The sequence below is a fragment of the Physcomitrium patens genome, chromosome 9 (assembly GCF_059467195.1).
Source record: "Physcomitrium patens ecotype Gransden chromosome 9, ASM5946719v1, whole genome shotgun sequence".
Lineage (NCBI taxonomy): Eukaryota > Viridiplantae > Streptophyta > Bryopsida > Funariales > Funariaceae > Physcomitrium > Physcomitrium patens.
This window is the reverse complement of record NC_143418.1, coordinates 17,059,615-17,077,897: the sequence shown is the minus strand read 5'-3', so window position 1 is coordinate 17,077,897 and position 18,283 is coordinate 17,059,615. Positions and strand designations below refer to the sequence as shown.

Genomic DNA, 18,283 nt, shown 5'->3' with positions numbered 1-18,283 from the left:
CTTTGAGGATATGTTTCAAGTTTTCTACCTTTCGATTGGTTTTTTTTCCTTTGACGTATGTATTATTAACATTTCTGACTGTTTCGTTGCCACTGAAAATACACTATCATCTCTTTCCACTAATTTTAAACATATACATCGTGCATAAACTTTTCCTCCAAATTCTAAATTTGAACTCAGAAGGTAGAGGGAGAAAGTAAGAAAGCCGGAAGGGAAGTAACAAGACGGTGCTAATTGGAAAGAAGAATAAAGAATAGACACGATAGTACCGAAAAAAGTTAAAGTTGCTTTTAAAAAGCGGAGGGAAAGTGAAAGGAGGGAGAAATATGAAGAGTTTGGTGGTACTACGGAATTGAGATGGGTCAGCAGATGAGCCTCCTTGTCAATGGATTATTGACGTGTTCACTCTGGAATTGTCCTTAAATAGTATGCAATAAGTCAAATCATTATTATTTTTTAAAATTCTACTTCCAGTTTTCGATAGTCCAGTACTTTAAATTAAATTATTCAAGGAGAATAATACAGAAACATACTTTTGATACATGACATTCAAACAATTGGTATAATTTTTTTATTATCTTATGGAGAGTTTCTTACTATATATATACATGTATATATATATATATATATATATTAGTAGAAACCCATGCTGTTGGGCATTGCAATATCTGGCACATTCATCCATTTCTTTGCTAATTCATGCTCCCATGTTCTCTAGTTTCTATGTTCCTTGTTTTCAATTACTTTTTTGTTTTGTTTGTGCAGTTTTAAACTTGCATATATATATATATATATAATCACTTGAAATATGCTTGATAAGTCCCATTACACACATCATGATTTAACTTTATTGCGTTTTAATCCAGCATGAATGTTGTGAGGGTTAGTAACACTTTGTTTTTTTGTTTGATTTTTGATTTTTGATTTTTTTTTTGATAAAATTTAAAAAAAATTCATAGTATAATTCAAGTTATTCTTTTATTCACATTAATTTTACTTCGAGAAACTTTTATTGTAAATCTACCTAAATATTTTTAGTGAAAATAAAGTTTTTACTGCATGTATGTGTAAGAGTGTGGCATAGAGGATTGGGAAGGGAGATGTCTAAATATATATATATATATATATATATATATATTAAAAAATTTAATTAATGAAGCAAAAATTGGATGAAAATTCTTAAGGTGCATATATATATATATATATATATATCTAAACATCACAATTTCGACAAAAAAATCTTATAGGAAATCTAGCTATTAAAAAAATCAAGAAATAATTTATTAAAAATATTTTTAAAATAAAGTTATATAGAAATTTTTTTCTTAATTTTTAATAGATATTTTTTTGAAACAAACTATTTAAGCAGGTGATTAATAATAATAAAAAAAAACATGTGTTTAAATTCACTTTTAACACAATCTAAGTATAAAAAAGAAAAAAAAAATGAGAGTTTAATAAAAGAGAAATATGAATGTAAAAACTAATAAGCAGGTATACAAAATGCTTTAAATTAATGCAATGACTTTGTTATATGAAAATTTCCTTTTAGTTACTTATATTAGTTTCATTTTAGAAGCTTATATCATTTAACTTATTTATGTAATAATCAAAATATTAAAAAAATATTATTGATAATTAATCTATTAAAAAAATATTTAAATAATTTTTTTTATTAAATTTTAGACAACTTAGAAATATTTAATATATCACTATCCAAAATGTCTTTATTGTAAAATTTTTGTTTTTAATTTTAATTTATTTATTATAAAATGTTTGAAATTAAGTTTTAAAAATGATATTGAAGATTAATAAATTTTAGCTACGTATTTTTGTATATAACTATTATATAAAGGATGCAATAGTATTCAAACTTGAATGTTATGTATTACAAAGTTGCAATTGTGATTATTTTATAAATTTAAATTAATAGAATATTTAAAATCCAATCCATTATAATATTTTTAAAATGGGTGTATTAGATCAATTCATTAATCTATTGACTAAAATTTAAAAATATAAGAAAGTGGAAGTAAATCATTGAAAAAATATGAAAATTACATAAACAAAACTAATTTAATTTTGAGTATATATATATATATATATATATATATATATATATATATATATAAAGATATATTTTTTCTTCTAATTAATATGTGTATATTTGTGGATATTAAAATTAGTAGCTATTTCCAATTAAATATAATAATAGAATATCTATTGGATACTTTTATATTCTATTTTTATAGTATATATTTTTTCTAAAAAATATTTTTTTAAAACAAATATATTGATATTATTAAAAAAACTATATTTCATATTTTAGAACAAATTAAATTTTTTAAAGGCATTTTTATTGCTATCATTAATCTTTACTATTTTTTTAGGTCTATTTTTATTTAATTAAAAAATTATAATAATTATAGATTTTAACATTGTGAATGAATCTTTTTATTTTATTTTATGGTAATCAGAATTTATACATAAATTATGTTCTTATTTCTTTTCTAACTCTATGTATCACATTGTTTCAAATATTTTTTTAATTTTACATTATACTATTTTTTTTATGAAAATAAAAATGTTAAAATATTTTTCTTTTGGAATAAATATTATGTTAGTTTTTGGACCTTTATTGATTTTAAAAAAATAGCATGATATTGTAGATGATATAAAACTAATGTTTTTTTATCTTAGTATCCATTAAATAATTAAGACTATTAAACTATCAAGGCCAATGAGACCATTGAATTAATCATTATCTTAAAGAATATTAAAATAAAAAATAAATGATTATTATCTTCAAATATATCTATCTTAAATTACTTTTTTAGGCTTTTTGTTTTTATATTAGTTTTATAGACAATCTTTATGCATATATCATGTTTATTTTATATTTAAAAATTTAATTTAAATGAATGATTAATATATTTTATATTATTTATGTAACTTAATTAAAGATAAAAAATAATTTTTGAAATAAAAAACATGTTACATAGGTGACATAAGACAAAGTAATTATCAAGGACACAAAGCTTAAAGAAAGAAATCCTCAATACACTCTTGTATCACTCAAAAGAACTAGAAAGTCACTCAAAGATGATATAGTATTAAATTAAAATGGCTATTGCCAAAAACAAGAAACTATAAAGTCTTGAAATAAGACTAAGGACTAGAAAGGCATTGACAAGAGTAAAAAAGGCTTCACTCTTGCATCTATATATACTCTTAACTACGAGCTTTGTGGTAATATCCTACAGCACCTCCAAAACTTGTTGACTTTACAAGACATATATCTTAACTTATTAGCTAAGTTTTTTGTATGTACGCCACATAATTAGCTTGTGTTGCAATCTATCAACATATGGCCAATTTATTAGCCAAGTTTCTATCCTATTAATCAACTACAAATACATGTAAAGTCAAAGCAACATCTATGAAGCTTCTAAGAGGCCTCTATAGAAAATATTATGAAATAAATTTACTTTTATCCACTTCTAGTTAATTATATAGGTAAATATCATAATAAATATGTTTTTTTGTAACATTACCTTCTCTTGTAGGAATGAGTTTCACAAGGAGTATTCATCATATGATGAAAAAATCCAAAATGTGACAAATTATATTTGCGACATATTTTGATCTTTTTTATCTTCAAAAATGATTTATAGGTCTTTTTAGCCATCAATAGTATTCTATACACATGTAGAAAGACCACCTTGTTATTTAATTGTTATTGAAGCCTTCATAACTCCCTTAAAATAAAACATTTGGAATACTATCAAGAATCGTTCCAACCTCTAATAAAATTACCAAACAATAGGACTTTCTTCTAAGGTCATGATACAAAATACATTGTATCTTGCCATTTATTTGAGGAAGAATATGTTGTTCTTAAGGATCTTCACCTCAATTACGCCAACTTAAAGGTTGTGACAATTCTAATGTTTTGTCCGATAGGTTAATAAGTGATAGCTCTTAAGTTGAATCTGTTAGTTATTGGTTTTTTATTTTTTTAATATTACAAATGTAAAAAAGTACCAAAGAAGAGTAGAAATTAGAATGCTATCTTTTTTAGATTTTGTTTCTTTAATACCAAAGTTTTACTATTCTTCATCTTGATTTTGATAGATATTGTTAATAAAAAATCTCAATATTCTTTATTGCATTTGCAAGGTTCTTTGCTAGCTCTCATGTACATTCACTAATATTATATCCATTCCAATGAATAAGATATTCTAAACTATTTTGGCACCACCTTAAATCAAAGACTTCTTCTATCTCAAATTCTTGATAAGTATCCACTTCTATAGGAAGAGGTGGTATTTGTCTTCTTCTCAAGATATTCATTATCTTATATGGTTCAAGAAGAGATACATGAAATATGGGATGGATTTTCATAGACTCTTCTAGATACAATCAATAAGCAATAAGATTAACTTGTTTACTATTAGAAAAAGATACAAGCCTACAATTGTTCAAATTGACACAATGATGAGTAGTTTTGATATTACAATGAAGAAGCCATATCTTATCACCTACATTGAATTGTGGTTGTTTCTTGCAATAAGGATTTGCATTGATCTTTTGTTATTCTTGAGCTTCTTTTAATTGTGCCTTCATTATTGTATGTAATTTTGACAAATGATTTGTTAAATTTTTTGTCCCAAAATTATCAACTTTTGAAAAGTCAAAAGTATCAAATCATAGATGATGATCATAGTTGGCATAGAAAGGTGTTTATTGAATAGAAGAATATATCAAATTACTATACGCAAACTCTACCAATAGCAAAAGAATTATTCAATCATCTTGATAATAATTAATAATACATCTCAAATATTTTTCTAAAACTTAATTCATCCATTTTATTTATCCATCAATTTGAGGATGAAAAGTCAAAGAGAGCTTTATATCCACATTGAATATCTTGAAAAGGATTCTCTAAAATCTTGATATAAATTGAATCCTCCTATCAGATATAATATCTTTGAGCAATCCATGATATCAATAGATGTTGTTGAGAAAAAACTTAGTCATTTCTTCACCTGTGATAGATTTTGTATATGGTACAAAATATGCCATCTTGATAAAATAATCTATTATCACAAATATAGAATTATACAAACTTAAAATTAGAAGATTTGTGATAAAATCGATAGAAACAAAAGACCATGGTTATTCCAAAATAGGTAATGGCTGAAGAAGTTTATAAAGTTGATGACAAGGAATTTTAGATCTTGAACAAATATCACATAGTTGTACAAAGTCTTTGACTGCCTTTCATATTTGAGGCCAACAAAAATCTTTAAATATTAACTCCAAAGTCTTATTATATTCAAAATGTCAGATTGCTAAAAAGTCATGACAAGCTTAAAGAACACATAATTATGGTTTGCCTTTTGAAATGTATAATTGTCATTTAAAGTAGAGTAGATTATTTATAAACTTGAACTTGGAAGTATCATGAGACTTAGAAGAATTATTCTTGATATTATGAATAAGAAGATCAAAAGACATACTTAATTGAATTTGCTTAACAAAGATTAAATCAACAATCAATATTGATTTTATTGCTTGAAGATGAAAATGCTCCAACTTCAAAAGAATTATTCTTTGTTGATTAATAGCTACATCTTTTTCTTTTGGTACAAGATAAAAACATTTAAAAATGACATCTGATAAACTTTGTTGTTTTTTAAGACTATATGTGATCTTAAAATAAAATATTAATAAAAACATATTCCAACAAAATTGGCAATGATTCAAAACATGTGCCAAAATAAAATACTCAAGATTCTTATAATGCATATATACAATAACTATATTAGAAGTGCCTTCTAAGTAATGATGCTATTCTTCAAATAGATCCACAATTCCAAAAAGTTCTTTATTGTGGATCTTATAGTTAATCTTAGTTGTTAAAAAAATTTTAGAATCAAAAGCAACTAGGTAGAGCTTATCATTTCCTTCCATTTTTGATAAAACAATACTCATAGTAAAATTTGATGTATCTATTTCTATAAAGAATACCTTAGAAAAATTAACGCAATATAAAATTGGTAGAGAAATAAATGCTATCTTTAAGATTTCAAAAGATATTTTTATTTCTTTACTCCACTCAAGTTTGTCTTTATATATAAGATATGAAAGAAGAGGCACAACTTGAGAAAAGTTCTTGATACAGATTCAATAATAATTGGCAAATTTTAAAAAACATTGCTCATTTTGGACTATTTTTGAGATCTTCCAATCCATGATAGTGTAGACCTTCTTAGGATCCATCATTAATCTTTCATTAGAAATGATGTACTCTAAAAAATCAACCTAAGTAATATAGAATACACACTTTTTTTTATCTTTGCATATAATCTTGCATCTCTAAGTTTATGTAATATATAATAAACATGAAGTTCATATTTTTTTGTATTCTTAAGATAGATTAGAATGTTGTCTAAATAAAAAACAAAAAAATGATCAAGAACTTTACAAAAAATATCATTCATAAGATATTGAAAAGTAGTTGGTGCATTCGTGAATCCAAAAGGCATGACATTATATTCAAAATGTCTATACCTAGTTCAAAAAAAAGTCTTCTATTCATCTCTTCCTTTAATGCAAACTAGGTTGTATGCTCCTCATAGGTCTATTTTTGCATAGATCTTTGCTTGATTGAGATGGTCAAGAAATCTTTAAATCAAAGATAGAGGATACTTGTTCTTGATAGTGATTTTGTTTAGTCCTTCATAGTCCATGCACATTCATAGAGATCCATCTTTTTTCTTCACAAATAAGATAGAAGCTTCTATTGGAGATTTTGAATGGCATATGAAATTCTTAGCCAAGTTCTCATGAATGTATTCTTTTAGTGCAATTAATTCATTTTGCAATAAGCTGTAGATTGATCTGAATAGTAGTTGAGCTCTTTCTTACAGATCAACTGTACAATCATAAGGTCAATGTTTTGAAAGAATATGTGCATTCTTCTTTTCAAAAACATCCTAGAAATCTTTACATTACCTAAGAATATTACTTGACATCTTTCCAGAATGAAAAATGGATGTAGCATGTATAATAAAAGATAGCCCTTCTTTTGCCACATATATGAAAGCTCTTATAGCTATTAATAAGAGTTTGAATATACTAGGCTTATCTATTTCTACTCTACTATCAAAATTTTAGATTAAACTATAAGAAAAGTTAAAGCTACTAGAAATCCAATCTATTTGAGAGTTATATTTTTTTAATCAAGAGAATCCTAAAATAATTAGATTGAAGGGAGATCTTATCATACTAAGTATTATTATACTATTATAATCTTTAATTGCTACATCTAAAGAAACAGTTTCATAAGTAACATCTCTAGAAGATAATGAATGACTATCTATGACTTCTATATGTACAAGTTTAGTTTTCTTGACTAAAGATGTTTCTTATTTTTTCATAAAGTCTTTATTTATAAAAGAAACTAAGGCTCCTAAATCTAATAATGCAAAGACTTTATGATTTTTAGGTCTTAAATAGACATCTATTATAAAATAAGGTAAGGGACTTGAAGATGAATAAGTCCTTTACTAAGTATTGCATATAATTCTAGCTGCACAATCCCTATTGTAGCTGAAAAAACTTGTTTTTTGATACATTGTATTTTTTGGTAATTGTGCTCTTCATTTTTTGATTGCATTACTTCTTTGAATAATATTGAATAGTGTACTTAGCTTCTTGACAATATAAGCACAAATCCTCTCAACATCAAATCTTTTCCTGCTCCTTGAGGAATTTAAAACATATTATATCAATTTGCATTGGTTATAGCCTTAATGAATAAGTTTTTAAAAACTTGGGAATTGCCATCATGACTTATATATATATATATATATATATATATATATATATATTTAGTGTTTGAATCAAAATTTGAGCTTGTAAATGAAAAAAATGCAGCAGTTAGGTATCATATCCCTTAGGTCAAACAAGAGAAGTTATTGGTGTCAAATATATTTAGTCATGAAAATAGGCATATATAAAAGAATATTGCAACAATGTAAAGAGAAAGTCATATTTAAAAATTGAATCACCAAAACAAACTTTGCTTAAAAGTCTTTGCAACATTCAAAACCAAACTGAAGAAGAACAAAATCATGTTTTGAAATTCAAGTACGACAAGAAACTTGTCCAAGGATCTCTCTTGAGAAATTCATCTAAAAAAAATATCTTAATGGAAAAATCAAACTATGAAAACAAAATAGATATACAAACAGTACAACTTCGTCCAATATTGGCACCAATTTGGCTTTCATAAGAGAAAAAATGGTTACAAAGTACAATTCTTATTAAGGCTTTAAAGATAGGGAAGTATATTTTTGTTTTATGCTATTAGAATTTGACGCCCTTGTCCTACCATAGATCCACAAAGCATAACTAATCTTAGAAACATAAACATTCCACATGAGTCCTTCTCCTTTGTTCCTTCTTTCATTTTATTATTTTTAATCCCATTCCCATTAACCCAAATCCAAAAAAATCCTAATCAATTTACATGGCGTTGATTTAAATGTACACATCAAAAAAAATTGAAGTGTAAACATGTTAAGAGAAGATATCACATGTAGATAATGGAATATCAACTCAAGTTGGAGTAGTTTAATATGGAATGACCCAATGGAAGGCAAGCCAATTTGACTACTTGGATAGTAATTTATTATTATTATTATTATTCATTGATTTCTAGTTGGATGAATAATCTAGTCTATTCTGAGGTATAGTTTTGTAAAAGACCCAATAATAATAATATAAGGGCAATACCTTACAATGCCTCATAGATTGCATTAAGCATATATATATATATATATATATATATAATTTGTTAAACGAAAAAAAATGTCTGAATTATCATGTCACAATGATGTTGTAAGGAAACATAGTACTAATAAATTTTCTATCAACAACTGTAAAACTCAGGCATGTCTTCGACAAAAAGACAGGAATTTTGAAAATTTACATTTAAAAAACTATTTAGAATAGTTGTACGATTCAACGTATAAATTATATGAAAATTATAAATTAATATACTTTAGATGATTTTTGATAATATTTTGGAACTAGCAAACAATAATGAAAAAGTCATGGTTTTAGTGGGTTGTTGTGATAGCAGGTCATAAGTTACAAGACACTTTTTTTTTTTTTAATTTTTTTAATTTAAAATTTAGGTGTGAGTACAAACCAATCATTTTTACTTTTAGATAATGGGAGAAAAGGTACTTTTAGAAGATATGAGAGGGAAGCGCAATGTCCACATGATTGGGAATGATATGGATGAAGGTCGGTGACGTGGATGAATGAATACATCATGAATGAATGAAGGTGGGCAGCGGTGTTGAACGCGAATGAATGAATAGTGACACGGATGAATGAACGAAAAAGAAGGATGAACATGCGGATGCGTGCAGGCAGGAGGGCGGGACCACACCAACCACCGCAAGTCTCTGCCATCTGTCACCACCCGATTGGACTGACCACCCATCAATCCTACACTCCCACGAGACACTTTTGTGGAGAGAGGCTGCATTAAACGAACGAACGAACGAATGAACGAACGAACGAATGAATGAATTGATGAATGTATTACTTTGACTCTGACAATGACTCCTTCAGTCGGGCGGGAGGGCTCTCGTTCTACCTGCCCTGCCCTGGGTTGGGTCGAGTTCGGGTAGGTAAGTAACCAGGTCAGTTGGTGGAGGGTTATGACAAGCAGAAAGGGAGTGGCGGGACCCGGGGGAAAGAGGCTTGAGAGTGGCCTGCTAACCCAAGACCTACACAGTCAGCTAGGTAGGTAGGTCAGGAAGGAAGGTAGGTTCCTCAAAACGAGCTTCGACTGTGTGCCTCCTCCTCCTCAGGTGCTGCGAAACTCACCGGCTCCAATGAGCTATGGTGTTTTATTGCAGAATTATTGGCTCCATAATGCCGTCGTTGCTCCAGTCACAATGAAACCAACCATGATCGTCTCTCTCTCTCTCGAGAAGTAGAAATTTGTTGTGTTAGAGGAGGCGAGAGTGCAGGAGAATGAGGTGGAGAATTGAGGAAGGCGATTTGGTGTGCTGGTGGTGGAGGGGATTGCCAGGAGTCTGGGGGAGTGAGAGAGTGTTGGAAAGAATTCCGTGGAGAATGGTGGGAGAATGAGTCAGCCGAGCATTCCATCGAGGGTTTGATGCTGGTTAGATTCTCGTAGCGTGACTGACTCGTCTTATGGTCCACGGATGGCATAACGGATGACAGTAGACGCGGGGGTTCAGGCTCGAGCAGGCGTTGCTGATTATGGGGGAACGACCGGTTTTGCCATGAAGCGCAAGGGCTGTGGGAGAGAGAACGGAATCGAGAAATAGGCGAATGTTTCTGCTATGATGCTGTGGTTGTAATGAGGAGGAGGTGGAATTGGTGATGCATTGCTGTTTGCGGAAGCTGGTGCTCTGCTTGTCAGATGTGCCTGGATGCGAAGGTAGGGGCTTGAGAAAATGGAAATCGTATGAAGGGAGTGCGCCGGAAGGATGACTGGCGTCAAAGAGGCGCGGCAAAGGTTGGACAAAACGTTGGCATCAGTGGCTCTGTCAGATCCTGCGATTCTCAGTAACCTTGTTCGTAAACAGTTGCTGAAAACCAACCCAGGTTTGTTGCGCTATTTTCTGCCTCTCTCAAGGTGTCGGTAGTAAATTCTAGTATTGTGAGGGGTGGTGTTTTCTAAGCTCTATGTTAGCCACCTTCAATCGTCTAACACCTACTTCCTGATTGTTTCGTACTTAATATTAGCGTTATGGGAATTACTCTAGTTAGGAAAGGCAGCGAGCAAGTGAGCATATTATATTTTCTATCAGAACGGACGGCTGTGCATCTTTTTTCTGTAGAGCGTGTAGAGTTCCGGCTCATTTGAAAAGCATCGTACGCATTTAGAAGGAATTACATTAAATTGTATTATATTATATTATAACACGTTATGAGTATTTTCCCACTCCCTCCCCTTCCTCTAAGAACATGTTTCTTGTCAGTTTATACTCTTCTTCTTTCTCCTCCTGGTTTAACCTCAGCCACCAAATGATTGGATTGAAGGTCGTCAGCTACGTTGCGCAAGGGTCCGAGTTCCTGCATGGTTACTACTTTATTCTCCTCCAATTCTTTAAATTCTAGTTGATTGCCTCTCAGAGGTGAGGAGGCAAGAAGTTCGTGTAGCCTTCATGGAAGCTTGGTTTTTTATTTACTAAACATTGTTGAAAGAGCTCGAACAAGTCCACTGCAAGCAAGCCATTTAAATGTTGAATAATTCCGTGAGCATCGATTAAATACGGTTGATTCGTGGTCTCATGTTCCAGAAAAGTCGGCAACTGATGAAGTTGTAGAGAAGAGAAGTAAACAATTGCTGAAGTTGTTGGATGCTTTGAAGAGTGCCAAAGGAGAGAGGTCAACGAAAGTTGTAGACGGAGAATGGAAGGTGAAGTTCCCTCTCTTCCCTTGCAATCGTCTCAGTCCATTTCCAAAGTCTACTCTCATTCCATGACAGCCTGAAAGTGGCTACGTAGGATAGTGACGAGTACGCGAAACTCATTCGATTGTTCATGTTGAGCTGTGTACTTTAGAGTCTGGGATATCCATTATCGAATGGGCATAATATCTTCGAGTCGTCTGATTTGGTAGTGGTACTCTTAGAGGGCTGCACGACACGATAAATCTATTGTTTCTCTCAGTTCACGGATCAGACTTTTGGTGTGGTTGATAATGCTGTGGCCTCGTCTCCTTCTAAAATCGGTCCGTTTAGCAAGTCCAAAATTTGAAATAGGCATGTCCAGACCAGTGTTGATTTCACTGATATACCCGAAGCTGAGACTGTTGCTTCAATTTACGCAGGTCAAGCAAGACACTCCACGGTTTCGGGTCATGTACCGAGAAGGACCAGAAGGTGCTCCATACCACTCACTATGCTTAGAGGGCATAATTGACGGGCCCATGTCACACGGTGAGGTTTCATCATTGTTTTTATACCCCATTTACTCTCTCTCTAAGTTTTATCGTTCGTTAGAGTGTTTCTTGAACCAGCCAAATAGTAATTGGTGTTTGCGATCGTTTTGTTTTATGTGCAGCTGTGGTTGTTGGATGGGAGGTGCCAATGTATAGGGAATGGTAAGTTCGATATAATCATTCGTGATTATTTTGTGACACTGCATGTACTCTTTTTGAACTTCAAAAAATGTCACATCACTATGTTATTGTATTTCACGGAAATATAACTTGTTTGTCAAGAATTGACACGAGAATCTTTTTACGCTACCTCCAGGTGGCCGCAATTTACTGCACCTACGTTCAAGATCATAGAGGCCAGGTATCTTGAAAGGAACACAGTAGGTGGGGACCACTCTGTGCTGAGGTATGAACTACGATGTCCAGGTCTTCAGCCCCGAAGATGCAACTTACCATTCTTTTGTGTTCGTAATTATTGCGAATGCTCGAGAACTTTTCTGATTAAGCATTTTAATTAGTGAGTGCTCAATGAAGGTTCAAAGTGCCCTGGCCCTTTGCAATGCGTGAAGTGATTCTATCAGCATATGAATTGGAGTATTTTGACGAAGATCTTATTGCAGTACTATACAAATCCGTAAGTTTTAGGAGGCTGCTATTTATTTTTAATCTTGCAACTCGTATCCCTCACATGATAGATGCAGTTTGTGCTTTATTTCATCAACGTCTCAGTTTAGAATATCAAGGCATGTGGCAACAGTTTGTTGAAAGTTTGCCCGATTACGAAGTGTCTCAAGTGTTGTTGTTTCCCTTGCTACCTCAAGGGTTGGAGCAGCTTCAACCATAAGTTGTTGCTTCTTCCTGAGGGTCCTTGTGCATCAGTTTATTTTCGATATCTGTGTTTGCGATGGATGATTTATCACTGTTTCTCAGTTCTTCGTTGTTCAATCTTTGTTCGATTCAGACGCCAGATGTGCCAGATGAGAAAGTAGATGGAATTAACAGCAATCAAATACCAGAATCGCTTTCGAATGCAGTCCGTATGGATCTTGAGGGTGGATTTGTATTGCAAAAAATTGCTCACGATTGTAACTTTTTTCGGTAAATCTCTCGAAATCCGTAGATTACCTTCTTGGTCTGTAACTCGTTTTGTTTACATGCTGATTTAGATGGACCTGTCGTCCTGACTTGTCAATGTACTTTACAGAGATATGATCATTTGATGGTGGACTATATTAATCAGAAGTCGGGATTAATTACTCGTGTCAGGATGGTCTTAAGCGAGTCCATGATAGCTACACTGGGTGAGGGAGGGGGAGAGTGTAGGTCCGGGTACGAGTGGTGCCTTGGTTTTGAAGAATGTTTTATTTGATTTTCAAATCTAACCCTGAAGTATTTTTGGACTGTTCACAGCATTGTTGCGGACCTGGATATGAAGCTGGATTTTGTCCCTCCTTGGCTAATCAACTTCATTGCTAGGCAGCTTGTAGGCCATGGTTACAAGCTGTACCAGAAGGTGGCGCTCTTAATGCCTCTAAATACTTCAATGTTTATTTTATTTATTTATTTTTTATTTTTATTTTTAAGCACATCCTAGTGATCTGGGAACTTCATTTTTATTGCAAAAGATTTTATTTTACTTCATTATTTTTTGCTGAACGTGTCTTGATACCTATATTGATCATGCGTAGTAGTCTTTTTGACACAATCGTGCAGCTGACAACTTTAACAGTTTCTATTTTGGAACTCAACGGACTCTGCGTGGCTTGCACTGCATTTGGTTGTGGAAGAAATCTGAACTAAGTTCTGTGCATTGGGGTTGGTTGTAACTGAGAACAATTCTGAGTTCTGTTTGGTTTGATATTCTTTAGGCGGTTGCTGGGGTGAAAGGAAGTCTATTGGAGAAGCTCGTCAACACTGACCCTATGTATAGGCGCATTCAAGTTCTTGATAATATGCCGTTAAATGTGTATGAGCATCCGCTAATGCCTATGTTATCTTCGGAGAAGGACGTTGCGGGGTTCTACGATGGTCCATATAAGCAAGGAATTGATCCTTACGACATGAAGCATGGATTTTGTCAGATACCAGAGAACATCGTAGAGGCAGAAAAGCGTAACACTCCAGAAGGAGAAAAGCAGAACACGTTGCTTGACAACAACATTAATACGACTGATGCGCTAAGTTCAAGTGACACCTCTAATGCTAGACGTGAGGTAGGTCTAAATGACTCGACGTCTACGGTGTCTCCTACGCCAGAACATCCAAGAGCGGTCCGTGAGGAAGATAGAGCTGTAGATCCTGAGGTTGCTTGGGCTCTTGGAGTCCTTGAGAAACTTATAGCCCATTTTACCAGTCAAAGAGCTTCCTCTCCAACTAGTGAAAGTAGGGGTATCTCTAGTGTACACAATGACATTTCAGTTTACTCCGAGCTTGTCTGTTCAACGGCGAAGTTAGAGTCTTTTCATGAGGTAGAAGAATATCTAGATACTCTGGAGGAGTTTCATTCGCAGAATCCTCCGACCAACCATGACATGTGCGAAACTAAGACGTCTCAATCGTCAGCAGCTCACGCCAAAGTGATTGAAGTGCCCGAACCCGGCGCCGAAACTCCGATTCCACTGCACGAAGGGAAACTCCATCAAGTGAAGAGGGTTGGGTCTTCTAAAAGTACCGCATTACCAAATGGCAAAGAAACCATCCAACCCTCCCGGACACATCACAGAGGGTTGGGGTTCTTTAAGTTCGGAAGAAGGCATAAAGAGTCGAGGAAGTAGATTCCTCCAGAACTCGAACCGCTGTGTAGATCTCAAAATGAGGTCTGTGATATATAGGACAGGTGAGACTAATACAGCCACATTTGCGGTTATGTAAAATCTTCAGGGTTGGCACCTTTCACAAGCAGGTTCTCCTGTATTAAAAAAACTTGGGTACTTGCTGCTTTGCTAACTGTTCGGAGTATGCTCGAACACTGTTCATGGATGATTGATTCTGGAGTCTTATTTAACTAACTTTTCTTTCTTAGGAAATCGTTCTCCCTGCGGGTGCTCGTGTACCATTTGTCGCATTCACCCACTGGCATACCACGATTCATGACCCTCAAGCCTGGTTACAGCAGTGTGGAGACTGACGGTGTATTTGTCAGGAAAACCATTTTCGGTGAATGCGTTTGAGCAGTTGTACCTCAGATAGGTATTGTGGACATGGGTGTAAATACGTTTTGAGATCTACTGTGATAGCATACATTTTGATGTAAGCATAGCAGTTTGGTACAGTACATGGTTTTAATTTCGTAAACGATATTCAGGGTGCTGCTCCAACCTCTAATTCTGTGATTTTCACTTGGAGATTTGGGACTAACCAGAGGGACATTGCTCTCCAGGCTCGTGCCATCAATGGTCTTCTCAGTTGCAAGGCAGCCTGCCAAGTTCATGACCCCTATACTTCATGACATTGATTACCCGCATTCCAAACCTGTGGAGATCTTCAGTTTGATGCTCTGACATTGTCAGCTCATCTAGTCAATGCAAGCTTCTCGGTTAGATGAAAGTCTTTGCTGCATTTTGACTACCAGTTATAGTCACTGGTGGTGTGCTATTTACTGCCTTTCTAACACCTGGAAACCAAAATCGTGCAGACTATACTTAACTTTGTTGGAACAATCAAATGTCAGGCCTGGTGTAAATAGGTATTCACCATTAACTGTCTTTTGCTCTTTAATTGAACTTCAGTCTTGGGGGCTTCCAATGCTGAATCAATTGAGCTAAGTACAAAGATGACTTTCTTTTTCTACTGTGCATCGAGGGTTGTCCATGCAAGCAAATTCTGAGATATTACTGGAAGTCATTGATACAATTTTCTTGGTACTGTCACAATGTAATGCCTGCCTTCTGGTAGAGTAGACCCTCAATTCAATGTCTATTGTTTGACAAATCAAATGAGAACTATTCATCATCTTACTCTACTTGAGTGCTAGTTTATTTCCTAGAAATTAGTATGGTGTGCTTTGACTACTGTTATGAGACTAAATACATTTGTTTTAGTCCAAATTTGGGTCAATATTTCTTGTAACTTGTTCCATCTCTACCCACTATATATAACTACATATGTAAACACATACATATATATGTCTTATTCTTATGTCAATACATGGATCTCCTTGTTAACCCTGACATTTCTTCTACTTATTGAATCCTCTGCAGAGAATTCCTGGAAATGTCCATCTCCTACACCCACCCATGGCTCCCACATCTTTCTTGAGCCAGTCATGCTTCCTTACTTTCCTCAATATTAATAAGTTCCCTCATACTCCTTTACTTTTTACTTTTTTTCTTTGCAGCGTGAGCTTTCATAAATTCGTGTGTATATATATATATATATATATATACACAAAAATATATAATAATAATCACAGGCAATATGTGTGTGAAGAGCACTGTAGTGAAAACATGAAATCCGTGCAGGGGAAGGGAATGCATGGGGTGATGCCACCTGGAAAGGATGAAGTCATGGACGGTGCCCCCCCTCTTTACTTTTCACACAGCCCCGCACCCCCACTCTTTGTTGTAGAGGTGGACTGAAGGGTACTCCACTTTTATTTATTTAATCAATCCCTCTCTCTCTCGCTATATATATATATATATATATATAAATGCATTGTATAGAAAGTAGTTGTTTTCTTATGAAAATTGAAACATGGTATTATAAATCCTAAACAGAAAGTATATAATTATTTGTTCAATATCTTTGACTTTTTGGTGTTTTTATTTATTTATTTTTAATAAAATAAAATAAATAAATACCATTTTTGTTTCATTGCTTTTTGTTAAATATGATAAGAAGAAACATCATTTTTTTTTTTTTTTTTTTTTTCCTGCATGTAAATCTTGGATTTTTAAGATCATGTAATGCCTTTCTACTTTGTCAAATACCTTTATGAAAAGAACGAAACTAAGTCTAAATTATAATTTTTAAAATAAATTATAATTATAAGCATTAAATAAAATAATTTTACACCACATTATTATTATTTTAATTTATTTTTTATTAAATGTAGCAATCAAATAAAATATTTGGATCAATTTATCCATCTTATGTTTAGTTAGTTTAAATTAAAATTTTAATACATATAGTATAAAGTTATTTAAAATAAAAATTTTAATTTTAAAAATAATTATTAGATTCAATTATTCTACTTGAGTGACAAAGATGAATTTACATTTAAAATATATCTCATGTACATCTTGTATGCTTAATGGATACATACTACTTCTAATAGGATTTATTTAATGATGCTTTTGATGTTCATGTGTTATAATTTAAAAAAATATATCATATATATATATATATATATATATATATATATATTCCAAGTAGAAAATGTTTTAAAATATAAAATTTTAGTTGTTTGATTTTATCTTTAAATTAATAAAATAAGAAATAGAATAGTGATTAGATTAATAATTTTAACTTATTTCTTTAACTTATTTATTTAACTAATATATATTAAGCTTTCAAACATGTAGTAATAAAACCAAAAAAAAAATAGTAAAATTAGATCTAAATTTTTATATTAATATAATATAGACTATGTTATTGTTCACAATTTAGACCTACTTTTATATCTTTTAATTTAAAGTAATTTGATAGGAAAATATATTAAGTCTTTAGATCCTAATTGAAAATTGCCATAAAAGTAAATATATGTAGAATATTATATTTTGTTATTTTGGAATTACTAGCAAGTATGGAACAAGACCTTGTAAGATTAGATATGTTAGATACAATAATCAGAAAAGAAAGAAAGACATTGTTTATTACTTAGTCAAAATCACACAACCTTTAATCCAACACTATCCTAGCTTGTGGTACTATTGCATGAGATCTACTAAATACTATATTAATTCTTGACTACCTCGTTGTGTTTTTTTTCAATCCTTAAATATCCTTCTATCTTACTATGTCTTTTTTAATTTTAGCAGCTTTGTAGTAGCATCTCATCTCTTTACTTACTACTCCTCTAATATTGTGCAATTGAGGTACTTTAGCAAGTATCATCTATACTCAAGTACACGCTTCTTGGACAAGTAATACCATTGCATGTAGATAAGGTGGCCTTATGTGGATAATATTTCACCTCACAAGGTATTTCACATTTTATCTTTAAGATTTTTGTGATACATGGAAATTTTTGGCGTTTTATTGCATGAATATAGTTGATCACTGCAGGGTGGTTCCTATCCATCATATAATTTTTGTATTGCCATAACAAATCTATAAT

The 18,283-nt window shown here is 32.0% G+C and overlaps 1 protein-coding gene across 3 annotated transcripts; it reads left to right on the top strand.

Annotated features, from left to right (window-relative positions):
- Nucleotides 1-9,873: 9,873 nt before the first annotated feature.
- Nucleotides 9,874-15,793, top strand: LOC112286620 (uncharacterized). Of its 3 annotated transcripts, XR_002971072.3 has the most exons (11): nucleotides 9,874-10,665; nucleotides 11,364-11,482; nucleotides 11,896-12,004; nucleotides 12,129-12,168; nucleotides 12,323-12,412; nucleotides 12,541-12,640; nucleotides 12,968-13,104; nucleotides 13,417-13,519; nucleotides 13,875-14,842; nucleotides 15,029-15,195; nucleotides 15,386-15,793. XR_002971072.3 is itself a non-coding variant. In XM_024528673.3 (9 exons), the coding sequence occupies exons 1-9, from the start codon at nucleotides 10,548-10,550 to the stop codon at nucleotides 14,778-14,780; spliced, it is 1,722 nt and encodes a 573-aa protein (XP_024384441.1). In that variant the 5' UTR covers nucleotides 9,874-10,547; the 3' UTR covers nucleotides 14,781-14,952. The 3 variants fall into 3 exon arrangements, 1 of the variants encoding a protein (XP_024384441.1); XR_016504871.1 differs by lacking the exon at nucleotides 15,029-15,195; XM_024528673.3 differs by lacking the exons at nucleotides 15,029-15,195; nucleotides 15,386-15,793 and having other exon boundaries at nucleotides 13,875-14,952.
- The last annotated feature ends 2,490 nt before the right edge of the window (nucleotides 15,794-18,283 follow it).